Below are 26,294 nucleotides of genomic sequence, written 5' to 3'. Positions count from 1 at the left end.
GAAAATGAACGATAAAAGCAAAATGTACACCAAAAAAAAAAAAACAACCCTCAAACCATAACTCTGTAAAGGCTCAGCTATGACAAATGCTAGCTTACATAGTTTTAACACAAAACCTAATTTTTCACAGTACCTCTCTCAGTATAAGAAATGGGAAGTCCTTTTCCATTGCCTTGTCTGAAACAAAAAGTTGAATTTTATAAACAATATAGAGAAGCACAGTTACTGAGTCTCTTGTACAGTACAGGTGCAAAATGTTCTTCCTTTTCAAAGAATAACTTAAATTTAGGCAGGATAATGCCTTTTACTTTTTGCTGGCACAGGCTGCTGTTAGGGGTATGCTTCTGAGAAAAGGAAAAAGCATCCTACTGTGTCTAGAAGAGTACTGTTGTAAGCCTGTAAACAAAAGTTGATATTGCAGTACCAAGTATTTTATAGAAAGTTCTGAAAAAAAATGAGAAGTTGGCTGTAATTCCCACTGAGACTGACATTCTAGTGATTAGCTTCAGGGCTTTTATGTAACCACTTTTTTCTTTTTGTGAAATGATTATCTCTGAAAGTGCTCATTCTGCAAAATCCTCTCAAAATCAGGAAGGAATAGAAAGTCTTTGTGTGCCACTGGTGATGTGCTACTGTGAAACTACCAGGAGAGTTCCACTCTTGGAAATTTTCAAGGCCAGGATGAATGGGGCTTTGGGCACCCTGATCTAGTGGAAGGTGCCCCTGATCATGGCAGGGGGCTGGAACTAGATGTTCCTTAAAGCCCTTTTCAATCCTAGATATGATGACATTGGAATTAAAGCAGTGGCTGATCAAGAGACTTGAATTCTGCTCCTAGCTCTGCCCTAAATGGTAGGGGTTTTTTTGCAGTAAACCCATTTAATTTTATACACTCTAGCTCCCCATCTTCAGCATTGCTTCTGTTTCATCCTAAACATCTGTTTTGTCCATTTAGAAGAAGCATTCTTCAGGGAATAACTAATCTGGATTGTGCCCATTTCATCACTGCCTCGACTTTAAACATATCCAACAGAACTTCACAGTGTCACGACCAGAGAAGGAATAATTCATGACAATAATAAAAGAAAAACGTATACCAAATCATAAAAGACCATTGTGATTCACGCAGAAAAATGAAAGTTACTTAGAAGGCTCAATCAGAATTATCCATCAGGATAGTGGGACTTGCTATGGCCCCAAAGGTAATCAAAGCAAAGTTTGCTATCAGCTTTTAACAACTGCAAGACCAGGTCTGTGGAATTCAGATACCTTTCTCAGATAAAGCTTAATATCAACAGTTCGGAAGGTTGGATCAAATAAAACCTTCATACTAATTTTTCTAGGAAAAAAATATTGCTTCCAGTATGTATGACATTCATAGCTCATGAATATCAAGAAAATAAAGCAGAGCTCCCTTTTGCTGCTATTTGTATTTGTTTCATTTCTTGAAACCTGACTTCTGAAGTTGGAAATGTTGAGTCATCAGCAAATGTAACAGGCAAGACAAGTATAAAATACAAGCTCTGGTTCAGAGGATGATCTAAGGTGAACAGACTGCTTTTATTTTATTAAAAATAAAATACATTGAAAAGTTTGAAAGCTGTTGAAAATTGTTGAGAAGTTTGCACTCATAGCTAGGAAGGGGAGAACTGGCAATTCCTACTAGCCACAGTATTAAACATACTACATCTAAAGGGATCTTATTCCTATTGCTCTTTAAACCAGAAATCACAAGGAAAGTGAAGAGATACTTAAAGGTAGGGGAAAATGAAATCTGTTGTGAGGGCTCAAGACTGAAGTATACCTATCAACATCTGGAGTTCCATTGGGCCCTATCAATCCTTGAGCAAACTGTAATGTCATAGTTAGCTCCTAGGCAGTTCTTTGTAACAGAAGTTAGTACAGGTAATGGTGTCCTACTTTGTGACTGTGAACATGTGTAAAACCCAACAATAAATGACAAAATTGCCTAGTCAGGGATCAGAAAACACTAAGCCAGGTGCCTTTTTGATACCGACTCTTTACATCAGTATTAATTGACATTGCATCCAAAGTGAGACTCTAATCTCTGTGCGGGCGCATGGCTCCTTGTCAATAATTCCCAGTGACTGACTCCAGTTTCTCACTGCCTGAAGTTGCACTTTCTTGTTCCCTCAAACGTTCTTTTGTCCTCGCTGCTTGTATGCTTCCCCAACTGTGTGGTCTCTTTTTCACTCAGCAGCTGCTTTGGCATTCTGCATCTTCTATTTCAGTTATATGAGTGGCTCCACACATTTGTGCTGTGAATATCATTACTTCAAATCCTGAAAGACTTTAATGTCCCAAAATGTTCTTGTTACAGATTTTATCCCGCCATCTGATGTGCAATATGGCATGCAGATGGCACAGATGAAACCACCCTACAAGCTGTAAATTTTAACATGCAAAATGGAATGTCAGAAGAAAACATATAATGAATGTTTCTTCCTTTAAAAAAAGAAGTCCAAATAAAAAAGAATAAAAATAAAAAAGACCTACTGCATTAAAGCAACCAAAATAATTCTCAGTCATGCAGTAGTAAAGTAAAATCAAAGTAAAATTAAAGTAAAATTAAGCAGGGATTGATTTAGGCATAACTAAGTCATCTAGGTTAGAATGATAGTATGCTACAGTAGGTATTTTACAAGCACCTTGACATGCCTTCAAATCTCTCATGTGCTTTTTAAAGTAATGATTATATTACTGTCTAAATCTGTCCAGGGTAACATGGCAACATTAGGTTGGAGGGCTAACACTGATATTGCTCAATTCCTTCTTATTTTGAAGCATATTGACAGCACAGTTGACATCTACAACATACAAGTGAACATGCTAGAACAGTAGCCTAAACTCTTTAGCAACAATCAACTTCTAAGTTTCCAGGAAAATAAGCGTACCATTTAGAACAGGCAAAGTTGCAAAGCTTTAGGACTTGACCTAAAAGCCTGATCTGACGTAGCAAATTCTCTTGAACTCCACCTTGGCCAAAGTTTTAGCCATCTATTGCAATATTTTAACAACTTTGCAAATACACAGAAACCAAATCGGGCTAATAGAGTTATGTCTTCAGTAACCCACAGCTGAAGCATAGCTCTAAGCAATTCCAGTATGTGAACAGTCCATTACTTAACAGCTACCCTGTTCCTGAGAACTGTAGCATGAGAGCATATGGAAGAACACCGTGGGGCTTATGGCTGTAGCCAAAGAAGCTGGCAGAAAAAAAAACACGTATACAGAAGTACATACTCACACGGGTGCATACAAAGCAGTGAGGTACATCTGCGTATATTTGTTGCGTGTGAAGACTTTTCCCTGGCACGTTTGTTTCAAAGATTGCCTACCAACCTTTGGTCTCCAACATACCTACACAGATGTGCGCATGCATTACTACAGTCCCAGCTGTTCCTCATCAGTTAAAGGAACCACAAATTAGCACAGCGTAAAAAAGCAGTGCTCTAATCAAGGTAAAACAAAACAGAACTAATAGTGAAAAAAGCCTCCTTAATGTCTACTAGAGAAAGTGTGATTAATAAATAAAAAGATTAACCTTGTTGAATAATCACAGACATCTACATAATCTGTTAGACAGAAACCCGTTGCTTGTTGCTGGAATGTGCAGAAGTAGTGCAGTGCCATGCCATTTCTGAGCAATCTCTAATTTCTCCAAGAGGTAGGGACAGTTTTTTCTGTACTCCCTTTTGATGTAAAATTATCATTATTTGTGGTAATGAGAGCACTAACTATAATGCTGGAACTTAACATTTCAACCAGCAAAGACAAAAGAAAAGTACTGAACACCTTATGCCTCTCAATGTCACACAGCAACAAGCTGCTGTCAAATAAAAACAAAACTACCAGTTTCTTTTGTTACTGTGACGTTCATTTTTTTTCAGCTGTTGAGCCATAAAGGTGGGATGCCGTACAAGCTCTTAATGCTTATGGTCCTGAGGGAAAAAAAGGTTCAGGAATACACTTTGAAAAGGGGAAAATGAAAAAGAGAGGAGGTGGTGACTTGCATGGTAGTTTACTCAAAGGTAAAAGGAGGAAAAGGTGAAATCATTTTTCTCCCGTTTTCAATGGCTGTTTACCCTCCAAGTGCCCTGCTGCATTTCCAGCCCCCTGCCCACGCTCCAACTAAATCTGACCTTCATCTTTACGCACACTGGGAGTTCAAACCCACTGTTTTCCACAAAGACTGTCACCTCTTACAGCCTGAAATGTTCCAGAACGTTCTCCGTCCATTGCCTTCAATACACTCAGGTCCTCTCAGTTGTCTGCCTTGCCCTGGCCCTATTCAGTTTAATCTCCTCACAAGTATGCTCACGGTGCTCTTTTCTGTTCTGTTTCCAGCATCCTCCCAACTCACTCGGCTCTTCCAGTTCCTACCTTAACACTTGTGAACTAGCTCAATCTCTAACCAACCCCAAAACAAGATGTGAGCTGACCCATCTGATGATAAGCTGTGCTCATACTCCTGCCTGGTAGCCACCGCCTCTCGTGAAGGAAATTGCACATTGCCCAGTGCCATCTTCTGCTTTCTCCATCAAGTCCAACTTCTGGCTCCACAGAGGGCCACCCAAAACCCAACCCTATGTCTGAGAGCATGGTCCAGACATTCCTTGAACTCCAGCACTCGGGGCTGTGCCCACAGCCCTGTGCAGCCCGATCCATGCCCACCGCCCTGTGGTGCAGCACCTGTTCCCCAACCCCGAGCTGCCCCTCCCCTGACACAGCTCCATGCCGTTCCCTCGGGCCCTGTCGCTGTCACACAGAGCAGAGCTCAGCGCTGCCCCTCCGCTCCCTGTGAGGAGCTGCAGCCGCCATCAGGCCTTCCCTCAGCTCCTCTGCTCTGTGCTGAGCACACCCAGGGACCTCAGCTTCTCCTCATACTTCTTGCCTTCTAGAACTTTCACCGCCTTTCTATCTCGTCTTTGAACAGTCTGTAATAGTTTCCTCTCCTCCTTATATTGTGTTGCCAAGTTCTCTCTAAGGAATACATATCTATTTCGATTGACTTTTATATGAGAGACAAAGCCATGTTAGATACCCAAAGTAAACCACTTCTCATCAGCATTTGTCTGCTTGTATCTTCTACTGTAATTATCTGAGCACAAACTGAGATTCTTTGGCTTCTTTGTGTTGTTTTTTTTTTTCTAAGAGAGTAGTATAAATACAATTCATAAAAATGTATTTATGCTTCTAGGTAAACCACTGAAAAAGGTTGCATGGATGTTCTTACTGTAATGTAAATGAGGCTTTCAACTCCTGAATTCCTTTCTGAAGAACATGATTGGCTTAAAAGCATCTAAACTGAAAAATAATAGTGGAGTAAATACAAGAGAACTTTCTTGACTTTCTGTGATTATTGTACTCAGTTCAGCTTAGATAAGCAGTTGGATCAGCCTTACATTGAAATAAGAGCATTAGAATTTTACACAAAGTTTTGATCACTTGGAATTAGCTTGTAGTGATACTGGTGGAAACAATGCAAAATGTGGAACCTGTTGTTGCTGCAAGACTTTTCTTTGGCTAAACAAAAAACTGGTCTTTACAGGTGTGAATTGAGCTTGTTTAGAGTTTGTAGTGTGGGAGAAAAACCTGATTTCTATGTGAAAAGTCTGTTCGTAGTGCAAGAAGCCTTAGTGAATGAATTTGCACAGCATAAGCAGCGTGACATGAGTCTTGCTCACACACTTGCTTTAAGAAGTCTGTTAAAAGGGGCTTGCTAGTAACATTTTCGTTCTTACAGGGCTCTTATCGCTGTGGCCAGTGCAAATCAGGATATAAAGGCGACCAAATCAGAGGGTGCCAGGCTGAGAGAAGCTGCAGAAGTCGAGCCCTCAATCCATGCAGTGTCCATGCCCGGTGTATTGAGGAAAGGCGAGGAGAGGTGACATGTATTGTGAGTTCATAAATTCATTCATTTGTACAATGAATAACAACTGAAAGTGAGCAAGTTTCTGTGGTCTTCTATCTATGCAGTTGAGTAACCAAATTGCAGCACACTGGCCCAGACCAGTTACGAAAATAACCAAACTGGGTTTATCTTGCAATTTTTTTTTCCCTCCTGCACTACTTCTATAAGGCAGCCATATTTGCTGCGTGAACTGCATACATTTGTGTGATTACAGTTTTTTGGGAATGGTTTTTATAGACCTTCTCCATTCTCCTCAGAAAGGACTCTCTCTGCAACCTATTGCTGGGAACCTGCTTTAGCGGAAGGGTTGGACTAGGTGATCCCCAGAGATCCTTTCTAATGACTGCAATTCTGTGATTCTTTGTGACTCACAAGTGTTGCTATACAAAATGCATCACAAGGGCAATTCCCTCTCTTGATGCTCTACTGAGTGGAGGGTTTTTGGCTGCATAGCCATAACTATAGGTCCCGTCAGCATATCCACAGTGCTTGTATTTATCTGCTGAGAAAGATGGTAGGTTTCCAAATGAGATCACAGATTCTATGCACAGTATAGACTGCATTGTGCTTTCCCTCCCTGGGAGCAGCAGGGCACTAAGTGGCATATGACTCCTTATTATGACAATCTAATTGTATTTTGTAGTTTTTTCGACGTTGCAAGGGGAAGGGAGAGTCTAATCCCATGCCCTAAATTTGGATGCAATACATGCTTTTGCTGGTGCTTGCTTTGGTGTCATTTTAAGGCCATCTTTTTCAAAGAAATCAGGCTGTTTTAAGTCCATGCAGTAATGGAAAGATACCTAGATAGTTGTATGAGGCAAGTCCTGTTTTCAGGAGAAGCCACATGAATTTCTCTGTGTGTATGTTCAGTTACAAATTAGGGTTTGCTTTGAATAATACCTATGTCACTGGCTAGGAGGAACTTGTGTGCTGATGTACTTGTTATGCCAATGCAAATTCAGTAACTGTCAGAACAGTTTTCTATTAAAATATCCTCTGATCAATGATGTATTCTTGAGATACTGAATAAAACATCCAGCTGATTCTTGGTCCCTTGCTGAGGTGCTATGTGCATGTTCGGCCTCGATGCAGCATTTCTTTTTTCGAGCTGCAGTGAAGAACCAAAACTGACTCCTGTTGATTACTATAAGAAATGTATAACTCCTGCTGAAATCATTAGGTATTGCAGCCAGGCGGTCCATTTAAAACAAAACCTTAGCTTATTCTAGCTGTTCCTAGATAAAGAGAGCCTGAATTACAGTTTTTCTTTCCACATTTGGAGATGCTAAGGGTGTATTTCAGTATGCTACAATGCCTGTTTATGCCTCCTGCATCTTAGTATCTTCAAAGTTGATATTACTGCATTATCTATTAATCTTTTGGTAGTACTGCCTTGTTTTATTGATAGTGTGGCATTGGCTGGGCTGGTGATGGTTATATTTGTGGAAAAGATGTTGACATTGATGGCTACCCTAATGAAGAACTCTCTTGCCCTGCTGAAAGCTGCAGAAAGGTAAGAAATTCTTTCTTAAAGTACTACTAATTCTAAGATTTAGGGGATGAAGAGAAACATAAGAAATGTGACAATATGTATTCATCTTTTTTCAAGTTATTGAATTCCTGTGAATAAATTCTATCTCATTTAATTAAAACAATAATAGAAAATCAGATACTTCCATAATTTTAATGACTTCGTCTCACAGTACACCTAACATGTCTCTCTTCTTCTTTAGGACAATTGTAAGTTTGTACCAAACTCCGGACAAGAAGATGCTGATGATGATGGGATTGGAGATGCCTGTGATGAAGATGCAGATGGAGATGGCATTCCCAATGAGCAGGTACTCTCATTGGGGTACAGGAGTCTGTGCAGAAATAAGGATCTCAGATTACTGCAGTGGGCAGTCAATTTGGAATCTAGTTCTCTTCTATTTGCCAAATATTCAATACAATTCACTCTCAGCAGCTTTTTAAATCCCACTTTATTTTTTTTTTAAATATAACACACCCATTTATAAGACCTAAAAAAAACAAAATAAAAAAGACACACACAAGAAAACTAAGGCTGCCCAACCAGCCTTAAGTCCCACCTGCTTATGCTCCATTATTATGTGTTAGTGTCAAATTCTACAGCTTTTTATTCACAGAACTTACATCCTTCTTTCGCTGTCCCTTAACATGACCTTTAGATACATTACATATATTACTATCTTTCTTTTTTAAGAGCAGTTTGACCAGACAGCACAATCAATGGGAGATACAAAACCTGCAGAAATCAATGACTGTCTTGCCAGTAACTTGAAAAAGCTTTGGATCACATTCTGAAAGAGATTTCCATTGTGGGAACATTACTGCAGAATATATCAGAACAGAAGTTCAGATTGTAATTTGCCAAGTGTTTTAGCTTTACTTGGAGTCTCTACCTGAAGAGGGCCATCACCTTTCACCGAGAGCGTTTACAGACCTTGACAAATGCTGCTGAGATGCAGGTTACTTACGTGGACCCATTAAAAATGAAAATCAGCTGTCAAAGTTATAAACAAATCTTTATGGTACTCAGTGTTCATGTTTAGCATTCCTGTGGTGTGTAGAACAAAGCAAAGCTCTGAGAGAGGTAGTGAAATCTCATCCAAAGCTAATGTTCATGTAAAATTTCAAATGGCTCACTGAAGTGGAAATGCAAGATTCAGGGCTCCACTATATCTAATCTGGATCTGTGCTTCTTGCAGGATAACTGTGTCTTGACTCCCAATGTTAACCAGAGAAATAGTGACGAAGATATCTTTGGAGATGCCTGTGACAACTGCCGCAGTGTCCTGAATAATGACCAGAGGGACACGGATGGTGATGGGAAAGGAGATGCTTGTGATGATGACATGGATGGAGATGGTTGGTAACTCTTCACTTACAACTTCTCTGATATTCTTGAAATACACCCAGAAATTGTTGTGCATTACAACACTTTCTGCCAACTGCTCCTGTCATGTAACATGTTGCCCTTTTTCACGAAATCTCTGCTTTGAGTAATTTTAATTTAGATCAATTTATGTCTTTTAGCCTCCATCTGAAGTGCCAAACACTTTATAACAGATAAGCATGGAACAAAATTTGGTTTAAGTTAAGATCGCTGGTCATTCAGTAACCCCTTAAAGGTGCTAACGTGCCATAGATTATTCAGCTGCTGCCTTTGTCAAATGCTTATGGGCCACGTGATGTATTATGTCCATTGCTGTAGGAATCTTGAAAGTAGTAAGAAAAGTCACTGTCTTTCAGGTGTAATAATGAAGATTAAATATTTCATCCTATAATGTGATACAGGGAATGAGACAGAATGAAGTGTGTGTAACTAATGAGGGATGTGTGATTGGATTGAAAACTGTTCTTCAGCAAGATTGTTTCTAACTGTGATTAAATAAATGGATACACATAAAAAAGATTTGCTGTGCAGATTTATACTGTCATTGCAGGATTAAGTAGTTACTGAAAAAGAGCAATGTATTTTCTATTCTTGATATGGATTTTTTTTTAAACTAGCATACTGTTCACTTTTTGCTAGGTATTAAGAACCTTTTAGATAATTGTCAGAGGATCCCCAACCAAGACCAGGAGGACAAGGATAACGATGGTGTTGGTGATGCCTGTGACAGCTGTCCTACAGTCAGCAATCCAAATCAGGTTAGCAGGCAGAAGGAGTAAACATTTACATTTAAGGAGAGGGACTGCTAAAATTCAGAAAGACCTAAGAGAATGAGGCACCTCATGCAGACGGTGTTTCTCTTTTGACAGTAGGTATTCAGGAAGGTTTTATAGAAATTCAGATGCTCCTAGCATTGAAATGGGAAGCCACCAGGTGTACTCTTGTATCTTTGGATGTTGCTAGCATCACTTCCGTAGCACTATCACCAGTGTCTTCCACTGTTGTGCTCCATGTGAGCCTGGTCCAGTCTGACAGGGTCCACTGCCAGACTCCCACACTGGTGTGATTTAGTTATAGTCAGTATTTCTTTCATGAGGACCTAATCCTTACTTAGCAAAACTTTCATTGCTTGTAGGTAAGAAGTCAGTGACACTTTTAACTTCTGATTAAACCCTTTATAACTCACTTGTGCTGGAAACTTTAGAGAAATTTGTTCACTTAAGAAATGAACCTAGGTTAAAAATGTGTGGTATATATCTCTAGAAACTGAGGAATTTTACTTGTGTTTCACCTCTTAAGCTATTCCAATCCAATTTAAACCTTCTTGTTCATCATTCTGCTTTTTTCTGTAATAAAGCAGACTTTTTGGTAAGAAGTAAGATTCAAAGAAGGAAATAGGTTTTACAAAACAAATGGTTTTCCATGCTTTCATTTTAATTGCATTTGATGTTTACTTATTATTATGTTGTTTTGTTGCCATTTTAATAGATGCTTTCTGCAGCTGATATGGGAACTACCTCTGTTTTCTTTTGCAGTCAGATGTTGACAATGACTTGGTTGGAGATTCTTGTGATACCAATCAGGACAGGTATGTTGTATCATGGTTCATAGCAACAGAAGGGAAGTGGAAGAGCTAGTCTTGAGCCGAAGCATGGTAGTGATTCCTGGAGAGCTGTTATCCTTCATATGAGACTGGATTTTATTTCAGTACCTTCTCAAAAGAATATAATTTCAAAAAAAAAAAAACCAATAATGTTGTGATTCGTAAGACTTGTTGTTTCACTTTCCTGTAGCAGTACAGTAAAGGAGCCCTTTACCCCTAGGCCCACGTTCACACATACTTCCTGTCAGTTCCTGTGGAAATGATATTCATAACAGTTCTCTGTCAGTAAAACTCAGAGCACTGCTCAGAGCTTAGTGAGAGAGCTTGCTTTTTTCTGCTTTTCTTTATTTTTCTTCCTTTTTTTTTTTATGCTTTAGCAGAAGTTTCACATTTAAGAGGTATGTGTTTTTCCAGAAGAACATTGTTTCAGAATTTTATTATCATGTACAAAACATTTTCAAATACAACCCTTTGCTTTAGTACAGCAAGAATGACAAGGCTCATCTGCAGTCTTCATGTTCAGGGGACCAGGTGCTGTGAAAAACTGCCTTCTGCCTGGCTGGAAGCATGTTCTACGCAGCACACTCTGGGGGTAGCAGGGAAGTGCTCATTCCAGAACTGACACAGCCAAACTGCAAAGTCTCACCCTCTAGGCATTGTTGGGTGCTGTGGTCCAGGGTGACGAGTGCAGGGGAACCTACTGATTGGGGACCCCCATTGTTTGGGAGCTGTTTTAAGTAGATAAGCCTTGCTTATTTCTTGTTTTCAAAGAAGGACATTTTGTTCTTTCCTGAAACCTAACTAGTGTATAGGAAATGTCTTCTGTTAGACCACATAGACCTGAGATTAACCATGCGGTAAAAGATAAATGTATACAGTTTTCACTGCATTTCACCGTAAGAACTTGCAGGCATTGGTTGTTCTTACCTAAAATTTTAGCCCCATTTTTATCAGGGAAAAACAGGTCTGCTTTCTGGGACTCGTGCAGATTCTCCCATGGATTTCTTTCACGCAGTCAATGATTCATGAGCTCCAAAACACATTTTACAGCCTCCTTGTCTCCTTGTTGCCCAGCCACCCCAGTGATACCAGGTTATGGTGTCCCCCCTTTTCAGTTTCCCAAGCTCCTGGGGTGTCTCTCATGGATATCCCATTCAGGTGCTGGTGTTCTCCCTATGCAGAGGTGGGAGCTGATGCCTCTTTTTCTTTTTGTCTCTGTGCTTGCAGCGATGGCGATGGGCACCAGGATAGCACAGACAACTGCCCCACCATTATCAACAGCTCCCAGCTGGACACAGATAAGGATGGGCTGGGTGACGAGTGTGATGAGGATGATGATAATGACGGCATTCCGGATCTCTTACCACCAGGCCCTGACAACTGCAGGCTAGTCCCCAACCCAGGGCAGGAAGATGATAATGGTAAGCCAGGCCTTCAGGAGTGGTTTTGGTGCTTGCACACCACATCCTTCCCCAACACATATGCTGACTGAGACCGCACAGTTGCTACGTGCATGCAGGGACCCTTGGGCCAAGGCAGAGCTCCTTATCTGCAGACACTAGCTGTGCCCGCTCCTTGGACATCCAGGTTTAGCAGCTATATCAGTGTGACTACTTGCTGCACCGTAAGTTTACTCTCACTTCTCTCATGTGTTCAGGTGATGGAGTTGGGGATGTGTGCGAGTCTGATTTTGACCAGGATACAGTAATTGATCGGATTGATGTCTGCCCTGAGAACGCAGAGATCACCCTTACGGACTTCAGGGCCTATCAGACTGTGGTGCTGGACCCAGAGGGGGATGCTCAGATTGACCCCAACTGGGTAGTTCTAAACCAGGTAAAAATACATGTTTTTTCTCACATGTCTTAGAAAGAACATTTGAGAAGTTCTGTACTTGTCAAACCTCTTGCAAATGAATGAGAAGTGGAAGCTGCTATTTTCTTGACTCTTGTGCAGGTGTTAACAGTGGAACAGTTTTCCTTCAGTGCATGGTAACTTGAAGCTTGGTGCTATTTGCTTACTCTAGGGAACCTTTTGCAGAGGAGTTGGACTAGGTGACCTCCAGAGATTCCTTCAAACCCCTACAATTCTTGGACTCTGTAATGAACTAAAATAACTGTAGGCTGATTGACTAGTTCTAGATGTGTTTCACTGCTGCTAGAAGTCAAATACGGGACAAATACTAATGACATAGTAAAATTTCAAGAGTTCTTTCTAGAATTTGAAAGTCTGACTTGCAGTATAGCAGAGCATCTGCTCCTAAATGAAGTGCAGTAAATGTTTCTTATACTAACACATTTTAATCTTCAGGAGGGAAACGTTTTCAGAGTCACAAGAAATGGACATTTCACTCCTATTGTTAAAATCTCTGCCAAGCCAGCTGAAATGTATAAGAAACCTTCCTCTGCCTAGTCCTCCTGGCAGTCAGTTTAATCCTGAACACTGTGATGAAACTCTGTGAGTGAGGCCCTGCAAAAGCCCTCATCTCCCATTTGTTTTTTCCATCTCATCTCCAATTCTGGCCAGATTCAGCGATTTCAGAATAATTGGGGCAGGGAGGGACACTAGTAAGTTCAGTTCTCCAGGAGAAGACACATTATTCCCAACTCTGTGCACACAAGCAGATGAAACATGAGGATTTGATTGTAGCTTTCTTTTTAATTCAGAGCTGCAAGTGTTACAGACATGTTATGAGCGTAGAGAGGAAAGGCATGGAGGGGGCGCTAGCAGGAGGCCAGAAGAGGCTGCCAGGCTTAGCCAACCCAGCTCGTCATGCACACTAACCACCCTGAATTTAATCTTACAGGGCATGGAAATTGTGCAGACTATGAACAGTGATCCTGGCCTTGCTGTTGGTATGTGCACTCTTGAGATTCAAGTTTTACAGCAGAAAATCAAGTAGCATTGAAGGCTTTTTCTGCAGACTTGATTTTAACCCTGCATCTCCTTAGGTTACACTGCTTTTAATGGTGTTGACTTCGAGGGCACTTTTCACGTAAACACAGTGACAGATGACGACTATGCTGGTTTTATTTTTGGCTATCAAGACAGCTCTAGCTTTTATGTGGTAATGTGGAAACAGACTGAACAGACATACTGGCAAGCAACTCCCTTCAGAGCTGTTGCAGAGCCTGGCATTCAGCTGAAGGTAAGCTCATGCCTCCTAGCGGGAGGTGCAGCGGTCATTACAGCCTGGCTGCGGGCTAAGCCTCCATGCCAAGCATTGGCCTTCTGCCTATGGCGAAGTCATCATGTTGTGTGTTGGCAGTGCTGCTCAGCTGCTTTCCTCCCCCCTCACTGGGTACCAAAACTGTTGTCAGACAGCTGTTACTCAGCCTTTTTAATCAGCACAGTTTCTTAAGGGTTTTTACTGACAGTCCTCTATCCATCAGCTGGAGCATTTAATCCCTGCTCTAGTTGTCACATTGCCTGCTTCTCCTTGGTCCTTCGATTATTTTTCTATGTAAGCAGTGGCTGCAGTTATAAAAGACATTGTGGGCTTGTGAGTGGGAAGGAGGGTGCTTCTGCAGACCTCCCCGCTACAAAAGATTTAGTGCTGCTGGAAATTACATTTCTCTGTTGTCAGCACTTGAAAAATGTATTTTTGCAGGCTGTGAAATCAAAGACAGGCCCAGGTGAGCACCTGCGCAACTCTCTCTGGCACACTGGGGACACCAGCGACCAGGTCAGGCTGCTGTGGAAGGACCCTCGAAATGTGGGGTGGAAAGACAAAGTCTCCTACCGCTGGTTCTTGCAGCACAGACCCCAGATTGGGTATATTAGGTAAGAGTAAATAATAGATAAGGTGAGTACAGATATATGTCTGCCTAAACTGTTGTCTCTCAACACTTTTTAAATAATCTAAAAATCTATGGTGTCTCTGTGCTTTGCAGTTAGGAAGCTGTAAGGGGTTAGAATTGTGAACTTCCACCTGCAATTCTTTTCCTAGGGCAGACAATTGCAAGCTAACTGTTTTGTAATTGATGTTTTCTACTATCTTTCTTTTAACTGCCCAGCACTACCAAACCACTTCATGGCTATGATACCTTGTTTCCTCAAAAGACATTTAAAAATGTCTTAATGTTGATCTTTTAGTCTGAATTGTAATTTTAGTAGTTTTAGTGCTGTTATCACAGAATATGTAATCGAAGTTGTCCATTTCATGGCTGTGGTCCTAAGATTAGGAATCATCATGATGATTTGAGATTACAGAGAATGTGTTCAGAAAGTTTATTTGTTAAGTACAACTACATTCAAACTAGTCTTGTTTTTTTTTAATTTAGAAAGAACGGTTATTTAGAAACATAATCATTCAGAAGGGTTTGATTCTGAAAAAATAAACAGCAAAAAAACTGCTATAGCATTCTCAGCACAGATTTTGCAAACTTGTGATAGACTAAACACAGGAAAGTGGATTATTCTTCAAAAAATCATCACTCTGCAATTGAGATGCACTAAGTTGGTGCTATAACAATTCCTTTTTCTGGTGCACATCATCAGTGGAGTGAGTGTGTCTGAGTTTTAGCTGCGATGGATTAAAAATGTTGGTATTGTCAATGACTCTGTCCTAGCCACTGGGTGGCAGATTTTTGGGTTTTTCCTTTAGATCAAGATGTTCATGAAGCTGCTTCCCAAGCAGTTGTTTGCCTGTGGTTGCAGTCTCTCTAGCCAGTCTAATTGACTTGCAGCTGAAGAACGGGGCACTGTCAGTATCACAGAATCCTTCAAACCAAAGGCAGGCAGGCCTGAAATGAACCTCTGTCAACACTGCCCACATCTTGCTGTGGTCCATTTAGGCCTAATGCCACAGACCATAATGTGTCTTACAGAGATTTTCCAAGGCTATGAGAATGTCTAGGAAAAAGGCACTCGCGTGAGCAACAAGCTATATTCGTTGTACAGATACTTCTGAACTGCCTCAGCAAATCAGGAAATAGGCATAACAGGAATTATTTTCTTGTTTTATGAAAAAACTTAAGAACTTTCTTTCCTTTTACCACCCACTGTTTTCTTGCATGTCACACTGGCTCCTCACACAGCCAGTGGTTTCCTTGCCCAAAGCAGTTTCCTCCAGGTTCATCATCCACTGAGCTGTTTGCTGGTATCCAGAGGCTGAGGACGTGGTATAGCCAGTGCTGTGATAGCACAGCTGGCTGCAGTGTGGTCGTGCTCAGACCCCCAGGACAGGACATGTACTTGGAAATTTGGCAGGGCACAGTTATTCCCAGAGTTATTTGGGAATTTGCTGACAGTTTTTGTAACAACAAAGTGCCAGATCATCAAAAATGTTCCTGGAATGAATCATCTAAACGTTTTTGAAGAAATCTGACAGTCAGGAAAGCAGCTTTAAGATTCCACACAGCATGTTTGAAACTTTGCCTATTTAAAAAAAATAGTTTAGCTTCATACTGTGAGAGACAAAATCCATCTGGCATTCCTCAGCTGACCTAACCTGATTTCTCTGTTTCTCCCATAGTTACCAGTTGTGGACTGGTAAAGGACCGAGGGCAGGATCAAGCAGCAGCCACCAAAACACAGAAAACCTCCTTTCTGCTGAGTTCTTTCCTGAGTGCAGCATTGCTCCAGTTACCACAAAGGAGCTATGTCTTAACTTCTTTTTCTCCCCTAGTCTGGCTGCAGGCAGAAGGCTGGAATCAAAGCAGATAAATGAAACTACTTTTATAAATGCTGCAGATTTAGAAAAGACCTAACACAGCTTCTGTTTGTTTTATTAAGGGCAAGATTTTATGAAGGCTCTGATCTGGTGGCGGACTCTGGTGTAACTATAGACACCACAATGCGTGGAGGACGGCTTGGAGTTTTCTGCTTTTCTCAGGAAAACATTATCTGGTCCAACCTGAAATATCGCTGTAATGGTAATGTTTCTTTTTTCGTTTTTTTTTTTTTTTTGTCTAATGTCTAGCAAGTGACCAGAAAGAACATAAATCCAGCTTTTGAATTAAGGCATTTTGCATCTTTTCCTTTGATTTTCACTTGCAAGTTTTTTACAGCTATTAAATACCTCCCCTGACACCAGAAAGACCCTGCAGCTCAGCCAGATGAGAACTAACGCTCCACAACTGCTCCTCCCAGAGCAGCTGCTGTGCTGCAGAGATTGTGCTAACTAAGTAGTATAGCTGTCATCAGTGAATTAGAAATGTTATTTAAAACCAGCCAACCGTCAGAGTTGTGCATGCACGACATATTGAGGTCATCATGTGTGCACGATGCCTCAAGCTTTGAAAACAAGGTGAAACCAATCTGGAGATCTGCTGGGATCGTTTGTGTACTGCTGGTTGCTCCTGTTGTGCTGCTGATTGCTCCTGTCTGTGAGAGGACAGGATCCTAAGATGCCTGTAAGGGTGGAGTCCTCAGACTGTGGGTGCATGCTGGCTCTCCACATAGGGTAAAATCCTCAGCTCTGACCTGATCTCCTACCATATTGTATAAATCCTGTCTTGTTCACTTACGCAGAAGCTGGTCATGTTGAGCTATTTCTGCCCCACCAGCAGTTGATCTAGCTTCAGGTGGAGATACCAGGGGCTGACCCTTGTCTCAGTGTCACCCCCCTGCCTGACCAAGGCAGCTATAGTAAAATAAGTTACCAGCCAGCCTGGCATAGTTTCTTCACTTTCCATGGATCTAGGAAGCCAAACCTGAGTCTGTGATGGACACAGGTGCTGCACAGAAAAGCCCCCAGCTCTGCACCTTGGTTCCTGAGCACTTGAGCACGGGCTGGTATCTGTGAGTGGCAGTTAAGCAGATGCTAACAATCAAAGATTACTTGATAATTGTCTGATACAGTATGTGGTTTCCCAGAAAGCATACTTCAAAGCTCTTACTGAAAATACACTTGCAGATACTTTTCCTGGCAGTGAGCAGGCATCGGCTTTGCTGCAGATACTGCAGTGGTTCAGTGAAGTCCACACAAGGAATTCTGGGGAGTTTCCAGCATCTCTTTCATACTTTAGTTGAGGTCTCACATTTGTGAAGAAATCTTGACAATAATTCTCAGTGCTCAGAAGATAAGTTATCAAACCGATAGATGAAAAAAGCAGAATACTTGCCACTTTTTGTCCCTAAATATAATTTGTTGATGAAGTTATTTCCTTTTCTGAGTTCAGAGATACCTGCCCTGCATCAGAGTGGAAAGAATCAGACCACAGTTGAAATCAGGTAGTTCAGCTCCACTGCTGAACTCTGCTCAGTTGCTGCTTCAGCTCTCCTATTTGCTCTGGGGCTGCCTGGGTGACACATTCTGGCACCTGGCAAAAAGACCCTGCAAACTCAACATCAGCCACTATAGCTACTCTTACAACACTGACCCGTCTCCAGCTTCCTTTGCCAGCTTTGAATTTGTTTTTGCTGCTGGTTCTCAAATTAATGTTTCCTCCTATGGCTTTTCGTGCAACCACGGGGAATTTGAGCTGGAAAATAGAGGAATTGATACTGTGCACTTATCTGGGTTAAAAAGCAAGACACCAATTTTTTTTTCCACCTTTCTGGTCAGCTTTTTACTGTCACAAATGTAACAGTAGAAGCCACTAAAATTTTTGGTGGGAAAAAAAAAATCAGAAGGGTTGTAGCAGTCCAGTCCAGCTGACACTGCAGCAATATCCTGTGAGCCCCTCTGCTTTTCAGTGGCATACACTAAAACTCAGAGAGCAGTCAGAGTTCATTCTTAACATGTAAACAAAATACCAGGCTTTACCTAAAAAGATGCAACCAAGTAGTGTGAGTTCTTCCTTTTGTCATAAGGAGACTGATCTTTCCTGTATTTTCCTGCTTTCAGACACCATCCCAGAGGACTTTCAAGAATTTCAAGCTCAGCAGTTTGGCGTTGGGGATATTTAAGGTGTAAAAGCAAACTAGTATTGCTTTATTGTTTGCAATAACAATGTATTTTAAATCCTTATATGATTGTTGTAAGAGTTCACACTTCAGCTTGTTCTTATTGATGTGATTATGTCAGACTTTTTTGTATAAAAGTGAAAATAAAAAGGAGACAAAAACATTCTGAGGCTTCGCTTGTTTTCAGATTTGCCGAAAGATCTAGGGAGTGGCATGTAATGTAATGATGCTTAAGCCATTCTCAGGAACTGTTTGATTCTATTGCCATTTTGGATTCAGTATTAAACAGAATCAGGGAGAAAGGGCAATTTTGTCTTTCTAACTTCATCTCTGTTATGTGTCAGAAATAAGAGTCTGTGTCCAGCCTGAAATCGGTGCTGCCAAGATCACGTGCTTCTCAGTATCTTCTCCAGTCCTGCTTACACACAGGTCAGAAGCTGTTCTATCACCTTTGGAGAAGATTAAATTTTCTGCAGCCCGACTTTTGGCAGAACTCCTCCGAGAACTCTGTCAGACTTTCCTATGCTCCTGCTTCCAGAAAATTATGAGTACACTTATAACCTACAAAAAACAAAAAAGCTGCCTGCAGGGAGTTGTAGTCAGATCTCATCACAGTGCATGACTTGCATGTGATTTAAAGAAAAAGGTGAAGAAGCAGTAGAAAGTAATCCTGTCTCACATACCTCAATCCAGGTTTAGATTTGCTGACCCTGCTCAGAGCTAAGCTCTGTCAACCAGTACTACAGTGATAGTGATTATTTAAGTTAAAAAAACACCTCAACAACCATTGAATTAAGTGTTAACAACCATTAGGAAGGGGATGGGAAACAGAAACCAAAAAATAGTGTCCCAGTGCACTCTGTAACTTAGTAAGTTTGGATACCACATGTGTTTCTGCTGCATCCTTTTCCAATATGAGGGCAGTACAAGCTCCATGGACAGCTGCAGAGAGGAAGACATCGCAGGCTACAGAGCTGTTACTTTTCATAAGGATGTAAACAAACAGTGCCCATGTCACAGCCAAGCTCTCCCTGCTGGTCCACAGGCTCAGGCAGGTGAGACTGATGCAGGGTCTGGCTCTGAGGCTTCTGGAGGTACCTGAACAAAGCCACAGCTGGCAGCTCCCAGCCACCTGGGGCAGAAGACTGCATCTTGCCACAGTGCTGGCAGACCTGGCATTGTGATGCCAGAGCTCACACTTCTGTGCTGACACCGCATAACCCACAAATTCAGAATCTGTGAAGTTACCTATTGTGGACAAAGATGTGCTGCAAGGTCGTACTCAGGGCAAACCCTGCCACCCATCCATCAGACCTGATGTGTGAGCATTTCACCACCACTGTTTTCCAGCCTGTTGTGCAGCGCGGAGCCATTGGCCAACAGAGACACTGCGATCCCACATCTCTGAAGTCAAGTGTGTCCATCTCCCTCACCACCCCTGTGCAAGTTGGGCAGCGGCTGCAAATGCTCAGCCATGCTGGGGCTGCTGCCTCCCACTCCACCAATTCCTAATCAAGGGCTACGGACACCATGAACAGGCTTCAAATACTGCTGCTCCCTAAGGCCATCTCCTGAGGGGAATCACCTGAAGACAGCAGCATCCTGCCTGGCTCCGACGCTCGCAGCTGGGTGGAGGTGGCTGGCGCTCAGCTCAGCCCAGCAGGGCCACAGCCTATCCCACGCTTTGCTCCTGCCCACAGTCTATGGCCAGGCACCAAAGCTGCGCAGGGATCAGCAGCCATCATATTATGGAGGCCTCCTCCTTGCCTCAGCCCCCACAGCTCTACTTACCCTGTGTGACCAGATCCATGCAATAGCGCGTACGGAGAAGCCATGTCCTATTCTCTAAGTAAGTGTGACTGTGCAACCCTACACCTGAATTTATATTTTTTATTTTTTGCCATAATGCTGCTCAGGCTATAATCACTAATTCAAGCAGGTAGCTCTAGGTGTAGTCATGATGGCTGCATTCTTGGATTTTGGGGATTCAGGTAACAGGGCCATAGCCAAGGGCTATCTTGCACCATAACCCAAGATCTTGCTCAACTGCTATCAATGGAGCATGCTCCATCAAGACAGGGCTGGCACACAAATGCAGCTGAATCAGACATCTTACCCCACAAATAACAAGCAGCCTGTAGCCTCTGGAGCTCACCTACTTGGCAGTGGGCTGCAGGCAGGATCTCCACTTGAGTAGAGACACCTCAAGAGGTTACATCTGTGCAGAGACAGATCTTTTACACTTGATGTCAAGACATCTTGCCGATACAGATCCTCAGAAAATGGCTGATATTAGTTTGTTAAGCTGCGGGAGCTTTGTTAAGGTTGTATCTTTAACTGCACACATACCATCCCTTAGCCATAAACCACTGACCAAGCCTGGGACTAGGAATGGATCCGGCTGCACCTCAGCTCCTTACCTCTGTGGTTCAAATTTGGAAAGCAAAAACATCCTCTCTGAGCCTTGTGACTCATCTGAATGAGGGTAGTTAATGCTATCCTCTATGCAGTAAATAATCAAGTGCACCTTGTCTTGAATCTTGTTAAGTGGCTGTCTTACAATTAAACTGCGTTAAACCACTATTTTACATCAATATGTTGCTGTTTCTCTCTTCGGAGCGAAGTGCATAATGCCATCTGTGACAACGACATCTTTCTGTTACCACCCAAACGTAGTAGGGAAAAAAAATCAATTCTGTTGTCTCAGCAGCTGCTTATTTCATATCTTAATATATGTGAATTTTCTCTTAAGTTGACTTTTCAACTTTCATATAGCACAAACAACTTCATTTGTAAGAAAAACTTTATTGGTCCATTAAACATTAAACCTATAACAATACATTCACCCAGTATACAAAAGGAAGTGTCCGTAAAAACCATTAGCATGCTTTAAAAAGACAAAGCTATTTTACAGTGAAGTTCTTAAAATTCTGAAGCCTTTACCAATCCCTAGAAACCAAAGCGTTACAGTTACTACAGATCACAACACTCACAAAAATGTTAAATAAAACTAGCAAATCTCCACTTCACTGGGCTATAGACTAATAAAACTAAATCACACAAACACATGAAAAGTTCCCTTGAGATATTAAGAAAAGGACTAATTGAAACCGCCTCACCATTAAGAAAAAGTGTTTATATTTTGCCTAGTTTGCATCCAGTTCTCAAACGTGGCATACGTGTGACTAATCACCATTCATTTCTGGTAAATAAAAAGCACACAATGAACCATATGTTCCTTGTAAGTATTTTCTCAGCTTGTATATGACAAGTTAAAAATTGTTCTCTGAACATCAATTTTCCCTGCTTTAAGACTGCATGGATGTCCAACGACACCTAACCACCTCGACAAATCTCAGAAAGAGGAAAAATAAAGCTAAGGCATGCGTAACAGAACATTATTATCTTATAGCTTTCCAAAATTTTCCTTGGCCTAGGGCTGAGACTTTTTTGGCAAAAACACAGCCCAAGCTCTTCACCCACAGCTCTGCCTGGCACAGCTGAAGCTGCTGGAGCCACGCAGGGCTCAGCTGCAGCCCCTCTGAACTATGCGGCTGTGCTGCAGCGGTGGGAGCTATCGGAGGATGGCGAACAGGGGAAGTCAATGTGGTTTGCATTTGAAAAAAGATCTGACATTTTTAACAAAAAGTATCACTGAACAGATGTGGAATGATTCTACACCAGGACTGGGAAAAACAGAACAGAAGAAATGGATTTGTGGCCTACTTGAAACTTACAGAGTTTCTTCTGGCACTAGAATGCCGCCATCGTGACCCGGCAGCTTCCCAGCCCATAGCCCACAGCAGCTGCACTAGGCACGGTGCTGTGTGCCTGCATCCCCTCTCAGCACCACACCTTCTGCCTCCAGAATGCTGGAAATGCAGCTACAGCCATTTCCAAGCTATGTCCTGCTAGGAGTACAAAGAACCTAAGCTTTCCAAGCGCTCAACCCCTAGCAATCCCTTGTACAGTCATATGAAACACGGAGTTTAAATTAGTGTTTACAAAACTGAAAACACAAAGTAAAGTTTCACTGCGCTGATGATGTGTTTTCCTCCCACAAAAACTTGCAGGACAACTCAAGAAAACAAAGATGCATTTTCCATACCAGAAAGCTGATCCATACTACAATCCAAATCTACAACTTTACTTCAGCACTGCAGCGCTGCTCTTACAGAAAGGCAGGAATCACCAAGACCTGACTATTTCTAGGACAACTGACATCACCATGGCATGCAGCAGGATTGGAGTTATGCAGATTTGCAGCGCTTTCAAAAAATGAACTCAAGGAAAAAAAGGCAAATAAAATGAGAGGATACAGCCTGCACGGAGAACATATTGCTTCTACAGCCCACAGAAAGACAACAAAATTTTAGCTGCAAATAATCTTGCTCATTTAGCCACGTATGTACAATCTCGCAATTTTTTTGCGTCACCAATGCATTTAAGAGAAAGGTGTAATAGTCCATAGCATAAACTCTTCATAGTGTGCTTTAAAGCCCATCAGTGGATTATTTTGTTGCCAGTTTGTTCAGAGATCCCCATGACACTGCATGCTGCTTGCCGAAGTTAAAGCAGCAGTATGTTGAGTTCCTAGATTTCCCTTATGCATTGGTCAAAATTAGAGATCTGTTAGGAACCAAATGTTTTTTTCCCCTCTCTCTTCAAGTGCAATGGTTCCTCAATTCATAGCCATGCTCTGGCGCAGAAATGGCTGCATTAGTAGCTGGTGAAGCTGTTACAGGCACATAGCTTATACTATCAAAGCGTTTCAAGACTTGAAAAAGGTGCTAAAACACAAAATAAATAAATAAATAGACATGCAACGTTTATGATTCTGTGAGGGATAAGCCCTCTCTCTGGACTACACGTGCATTATCAACACCAAATTACCCGTTTCAGACAAAAGTGGCCCAAACCCAGCTAGGATTTATCAGAGTAGCAGGGCAAGTACAGGCTTTTTGACCCTCGCAGAAATGCTTGAAGTATGAAGCTAGAAGCATCAGAAATGCACAACTGATTTGTGAGCACAGTGAAGTTCCTTACTCAGCATCCAGCTGCAAGGGCAGCCTGCGCGCTTTGAGGAACGAGGTGGTAAACAGCAAACACATCCATCTGCTTTCCGTATGTTCTTCATAAGGTTCTTGTGGTCTCATTTGTTAGTCCAGTATCTGGATTCACAGACTTGCTCTCTGAGTTTATCCCACTGGTTTTATCCCCAAATAAAAAGCAGTCAACATTATTTCAGCTCTTGGTTGCTTTCACAAGAAAAATGGCTCCAGTCAGAGGCAGCAGTGCAGCAATGAGGTTCCAAGTAAACCTTCTTCTGATGGTAATTTTAACAAGTAGAAAAACACCAATACGCTATTTCATTTTACTAGCAGAACTAACTTCAGCCAATGTGGACTGTCCTCTAAGAGTCCCCTGAACAATGACACTAGCTCAAACTCAGGTTTAACTAGAGGAAACATAGCACAGCCTCCAGTCTTCCTGTCTAAAAACAGCAGCTTCCTCACTTTACACCACTCGAAAATAACAGGAACCAGAAATGCTGCAATGCTGCCTTGTGCCTGGGAACAAATTCAGAGAACAGCCGCGGCACAAGGCGAGCATCAGTGCAGGACAGACACTCAGCATCCGGCCAAGCACAGGTTATTTGGTCTCCCACATGCACCACAGGCACCAATGATCTCGTATGCAGCGGTGAAGGCAGCAGCACCACTTTGCAGGCTCAGTTCAGGTTTTCCAGTTCCAGTGCCACTGCTCTCACAGCAGTAAGTCTGAAGGCACTTGTTAAAAAGATTCTAAAAGCCCATCTCTGTGAACTGTTAGCAAGCAGTGATTTGAGCTTTTGAATCTTAGACCCTAGCCCAAGATTTTTACTAAGTAGTTGTGTGCGGAAAGTTCACAGTACAGATCTCACAACAAATGCTAAGGCTGAAATCTTTGCCTGGCCAGCAAGAGGTTGTGCCTCACTGAGGCTTTGTGTATCGAGGTGCCAGCAATTATTAATTCTTTAGGAAGTCCTGGAGAGCCACAGTCAGATCTGGGGTCTCAGAATTATTTGCAGGGTCTTTTCCCCACAAGGCTTGCTCAGATGCAGACAGAACAGCATAGTCTGGCAATGCCCTGTTCCACCCTCTGTATACCCACAAACATGTAAAGTCAATAGCTGGTGAAAGGAGAGGGTGAAGGAACAACTCAGCAAGGCTGATCTGTGTAAGAAGAATGAACTCAGGCCTCATTGTGGAGTTTCCTCTTACAACCCTGTTTCCTCTGTGCAAAATCTATTTCCCTAAATACAAGTTAAAAAAGTGCGCACGAAGAGGTGCATCAAGTCCTTATGTAGGCAAATACTACCCACATAAAATAAGCATTTTTATAAGCAAATAAAAACATCTGTTGGCCAAGATACGTATTAAAATCATCCAAATTTGTGACCAAGTTCCCTTTTATCAGATTCAGAGAACAGCTGCCATTCATTGACTTACAACCCGACATAATGCATGCCTGCTTCTGTAGAGCTTCTTGCCCAGATTGTTCTGCTAGAATAACATTGCTAATTTTAATAAAATAGGCTTGTTTTCTCATACTGACACAACATAACTGACACTAGAAGGCAACTCCTACACCATTAGAGAACGTAGAGAACATTCACCAAAGGAGGACTGTAAGGCTGGACTATCTCAGTTGCAGCTCACAGTTTAAGTTCTGGATCAAGACTGTCAGAACAGCTGCTTCTAGTAAGGCAATACAATATTCATCACTGCACAGTCCATAAGCTCTTATCTTAGAGATGACAATTAAATACTTCCTGATTGCAAACAGTAACAAATGCCTTTCTGCTGCAGAAGGATCTGATCTGCTTTGCTGGATTCCAAATGCAGCCAAATGTATGGGTCCCCTGCTAACAGAATTCTTAACAAGAACAGCATCTCCCAGCAGAAGCAAGAATGACAAAAACTGGCCACCAGTTTTTAGAGCTCTGGAGCTGTAAGAGATTCCTCCTTCCCATAGTCTTCACTCAAGAGGCATTTTGAGGCTCCTAGTCACTGTGGTAGGTAATGTCCAGGACATCCATGCCTGCAGATTTTCCTTGAGGTAAGAGTGTGAGAATTTGGGAAGATAACACCACTAGCAAATTGCAAGCAGGACAGGAGCTCTAGGATACCACGGCAAAAAGACAGTTGAAAACAGCAAACAAAACAAGAGTAGAACTGAGATGTATTACATTAGGATCACTCCCAGATGTGCCTTAGCTATCAGTTATTGCAACAGAACAAATAAGACATATAAATATTTTGGCCACCTCATTGGCCTCTGTGTTGTGCTTTTGTTTTGTAGAAAGCACTGAGTGAGCACTTAAGGCTCGATCATGTTTTCAAATAAAGAAAACAAAGCAAAGCAAAGCACCCTATGCCTGCTAAATTGGTTCTTTTGGTTTATAACTTGCACACTTTGCATTGTGTGTATATATGTATATGTATACTCATACACACAGAAAAAGAGGAAAAAAAATCCTTGGGGGTAAGTTGTAAGTTTTTCCCCGTGATAAGTAGGTAATTTAAGTAGGTTCAGCCTTATTCAGAACTTGAAGCATTTGTGCTGTTGTCCAACCACCAAGTTGTTTGCTAGAAGAAAAAAAGATACATATACATATATATATATACACACACACTAGGGCTTTATGTTGGCAAGTCAGTCATTTGTACTATGGCAGCTGTTGTCACACTTGTGTTTTCTGCTTTCATTTTCCTGGCTCCTTATCCCACTACTGGAAATAGAAGCACTCCAAAAGAAGTTCCATTCCCATTAACGGATCTGTTGGCAATCTCCCATTGCAACAACAAAACTAATGCCAACAGAGAAGTATAAAGGTATAGCAGTTAGGAAAAATGCTTCCAAACAACACAGGCAGAAAAGGGGGATGACTACAGTCCTTTTTCTATCATTCTATTTTCAAATTAGTAACGGAAACAGAACTGAAG

General features: G+C 41.7%; 1 protein-coding gene across 1 annotated transcript in view; it reads left to right on the top strand.

Annotated features, from left to right (window-relative positions):
• Window positions 1–18,469, top strand: part of THBS4 (thrombospondin 4) — a 1,064,342-nt gene extending 1,045,873 nt beyond the window's left edge. Inside the window, exons 8-20 of the mRNA XM_019610190.2 lie at window positions 5,768–5,920; window positions 7,344–7,448; window positions 7,669–7,776; window positions 8,665–8,824; window positions 9,492–9,610; window positions 10,388–10,440; window positions 11,683–11,876; window positions 12,113–12,291; window positions 13,262–13,310; window positions 13,407–13,603; window positions 14,066–14,238; window positions 16,192–16,331; window positions 18,248–18,469. Coding sequence (XP_019465735.1) covers window positions 5,768–5,920; window positions 7,344–7,448; window positions 7,669–7,776; window positions 8,665–8,824; window positions 9,492–9,610; window positions 10,388–10,440; window positions 11,683–11,876; window positions 12,113–12,291; window positions 13,262–13,310; window positions 13,407–13,603; window positions 14,066–14,238; window positions 16,192–16,331; window positions 18,248–18,309 — 1,692 coding nt within the window. The 3' untranslated portion in view covers window positions 18,310–18,469. The remainder of the gene's footprint in view (window positions 1–5,767; window positions 5,921–7,343; window positions 7,449–7,668; window positions 7,777–8,664; window positions 8,825–9,491; window positions 9,611–10,387; window positions 10,441–11,682; window positions 11,877–12,112; window positions 12,292–13,261; window positions 13,311–13,406; window positions 13,604–14,065; window positions 14,239–16,191; window positions 16,332–18,247) is intronic.
• Window positions 18,470–26,294: the final 7,825 nt, after the last annotated feature.

Source organism: Meleagris gallopavo, chromosome Z (assembly GCF_000146605.3).
Source record: "Meleagris gallopavo isolate NT-WF06-2002-E0010 breed Aviagen turkey brand Nicholas breeding stock chromosome Z, Turkey_5.1, whole genome shotgun sequence".
Classification (NCBI taxonomy): Eukaryota; Metazoa; Chordata; class Aves; order Galliformes; family Phasianidae; genus Meleagris; species Meleagris gallopavo.
This window is presented reverse-complemented; position numbering and strand designations above follow the sequence as displayed.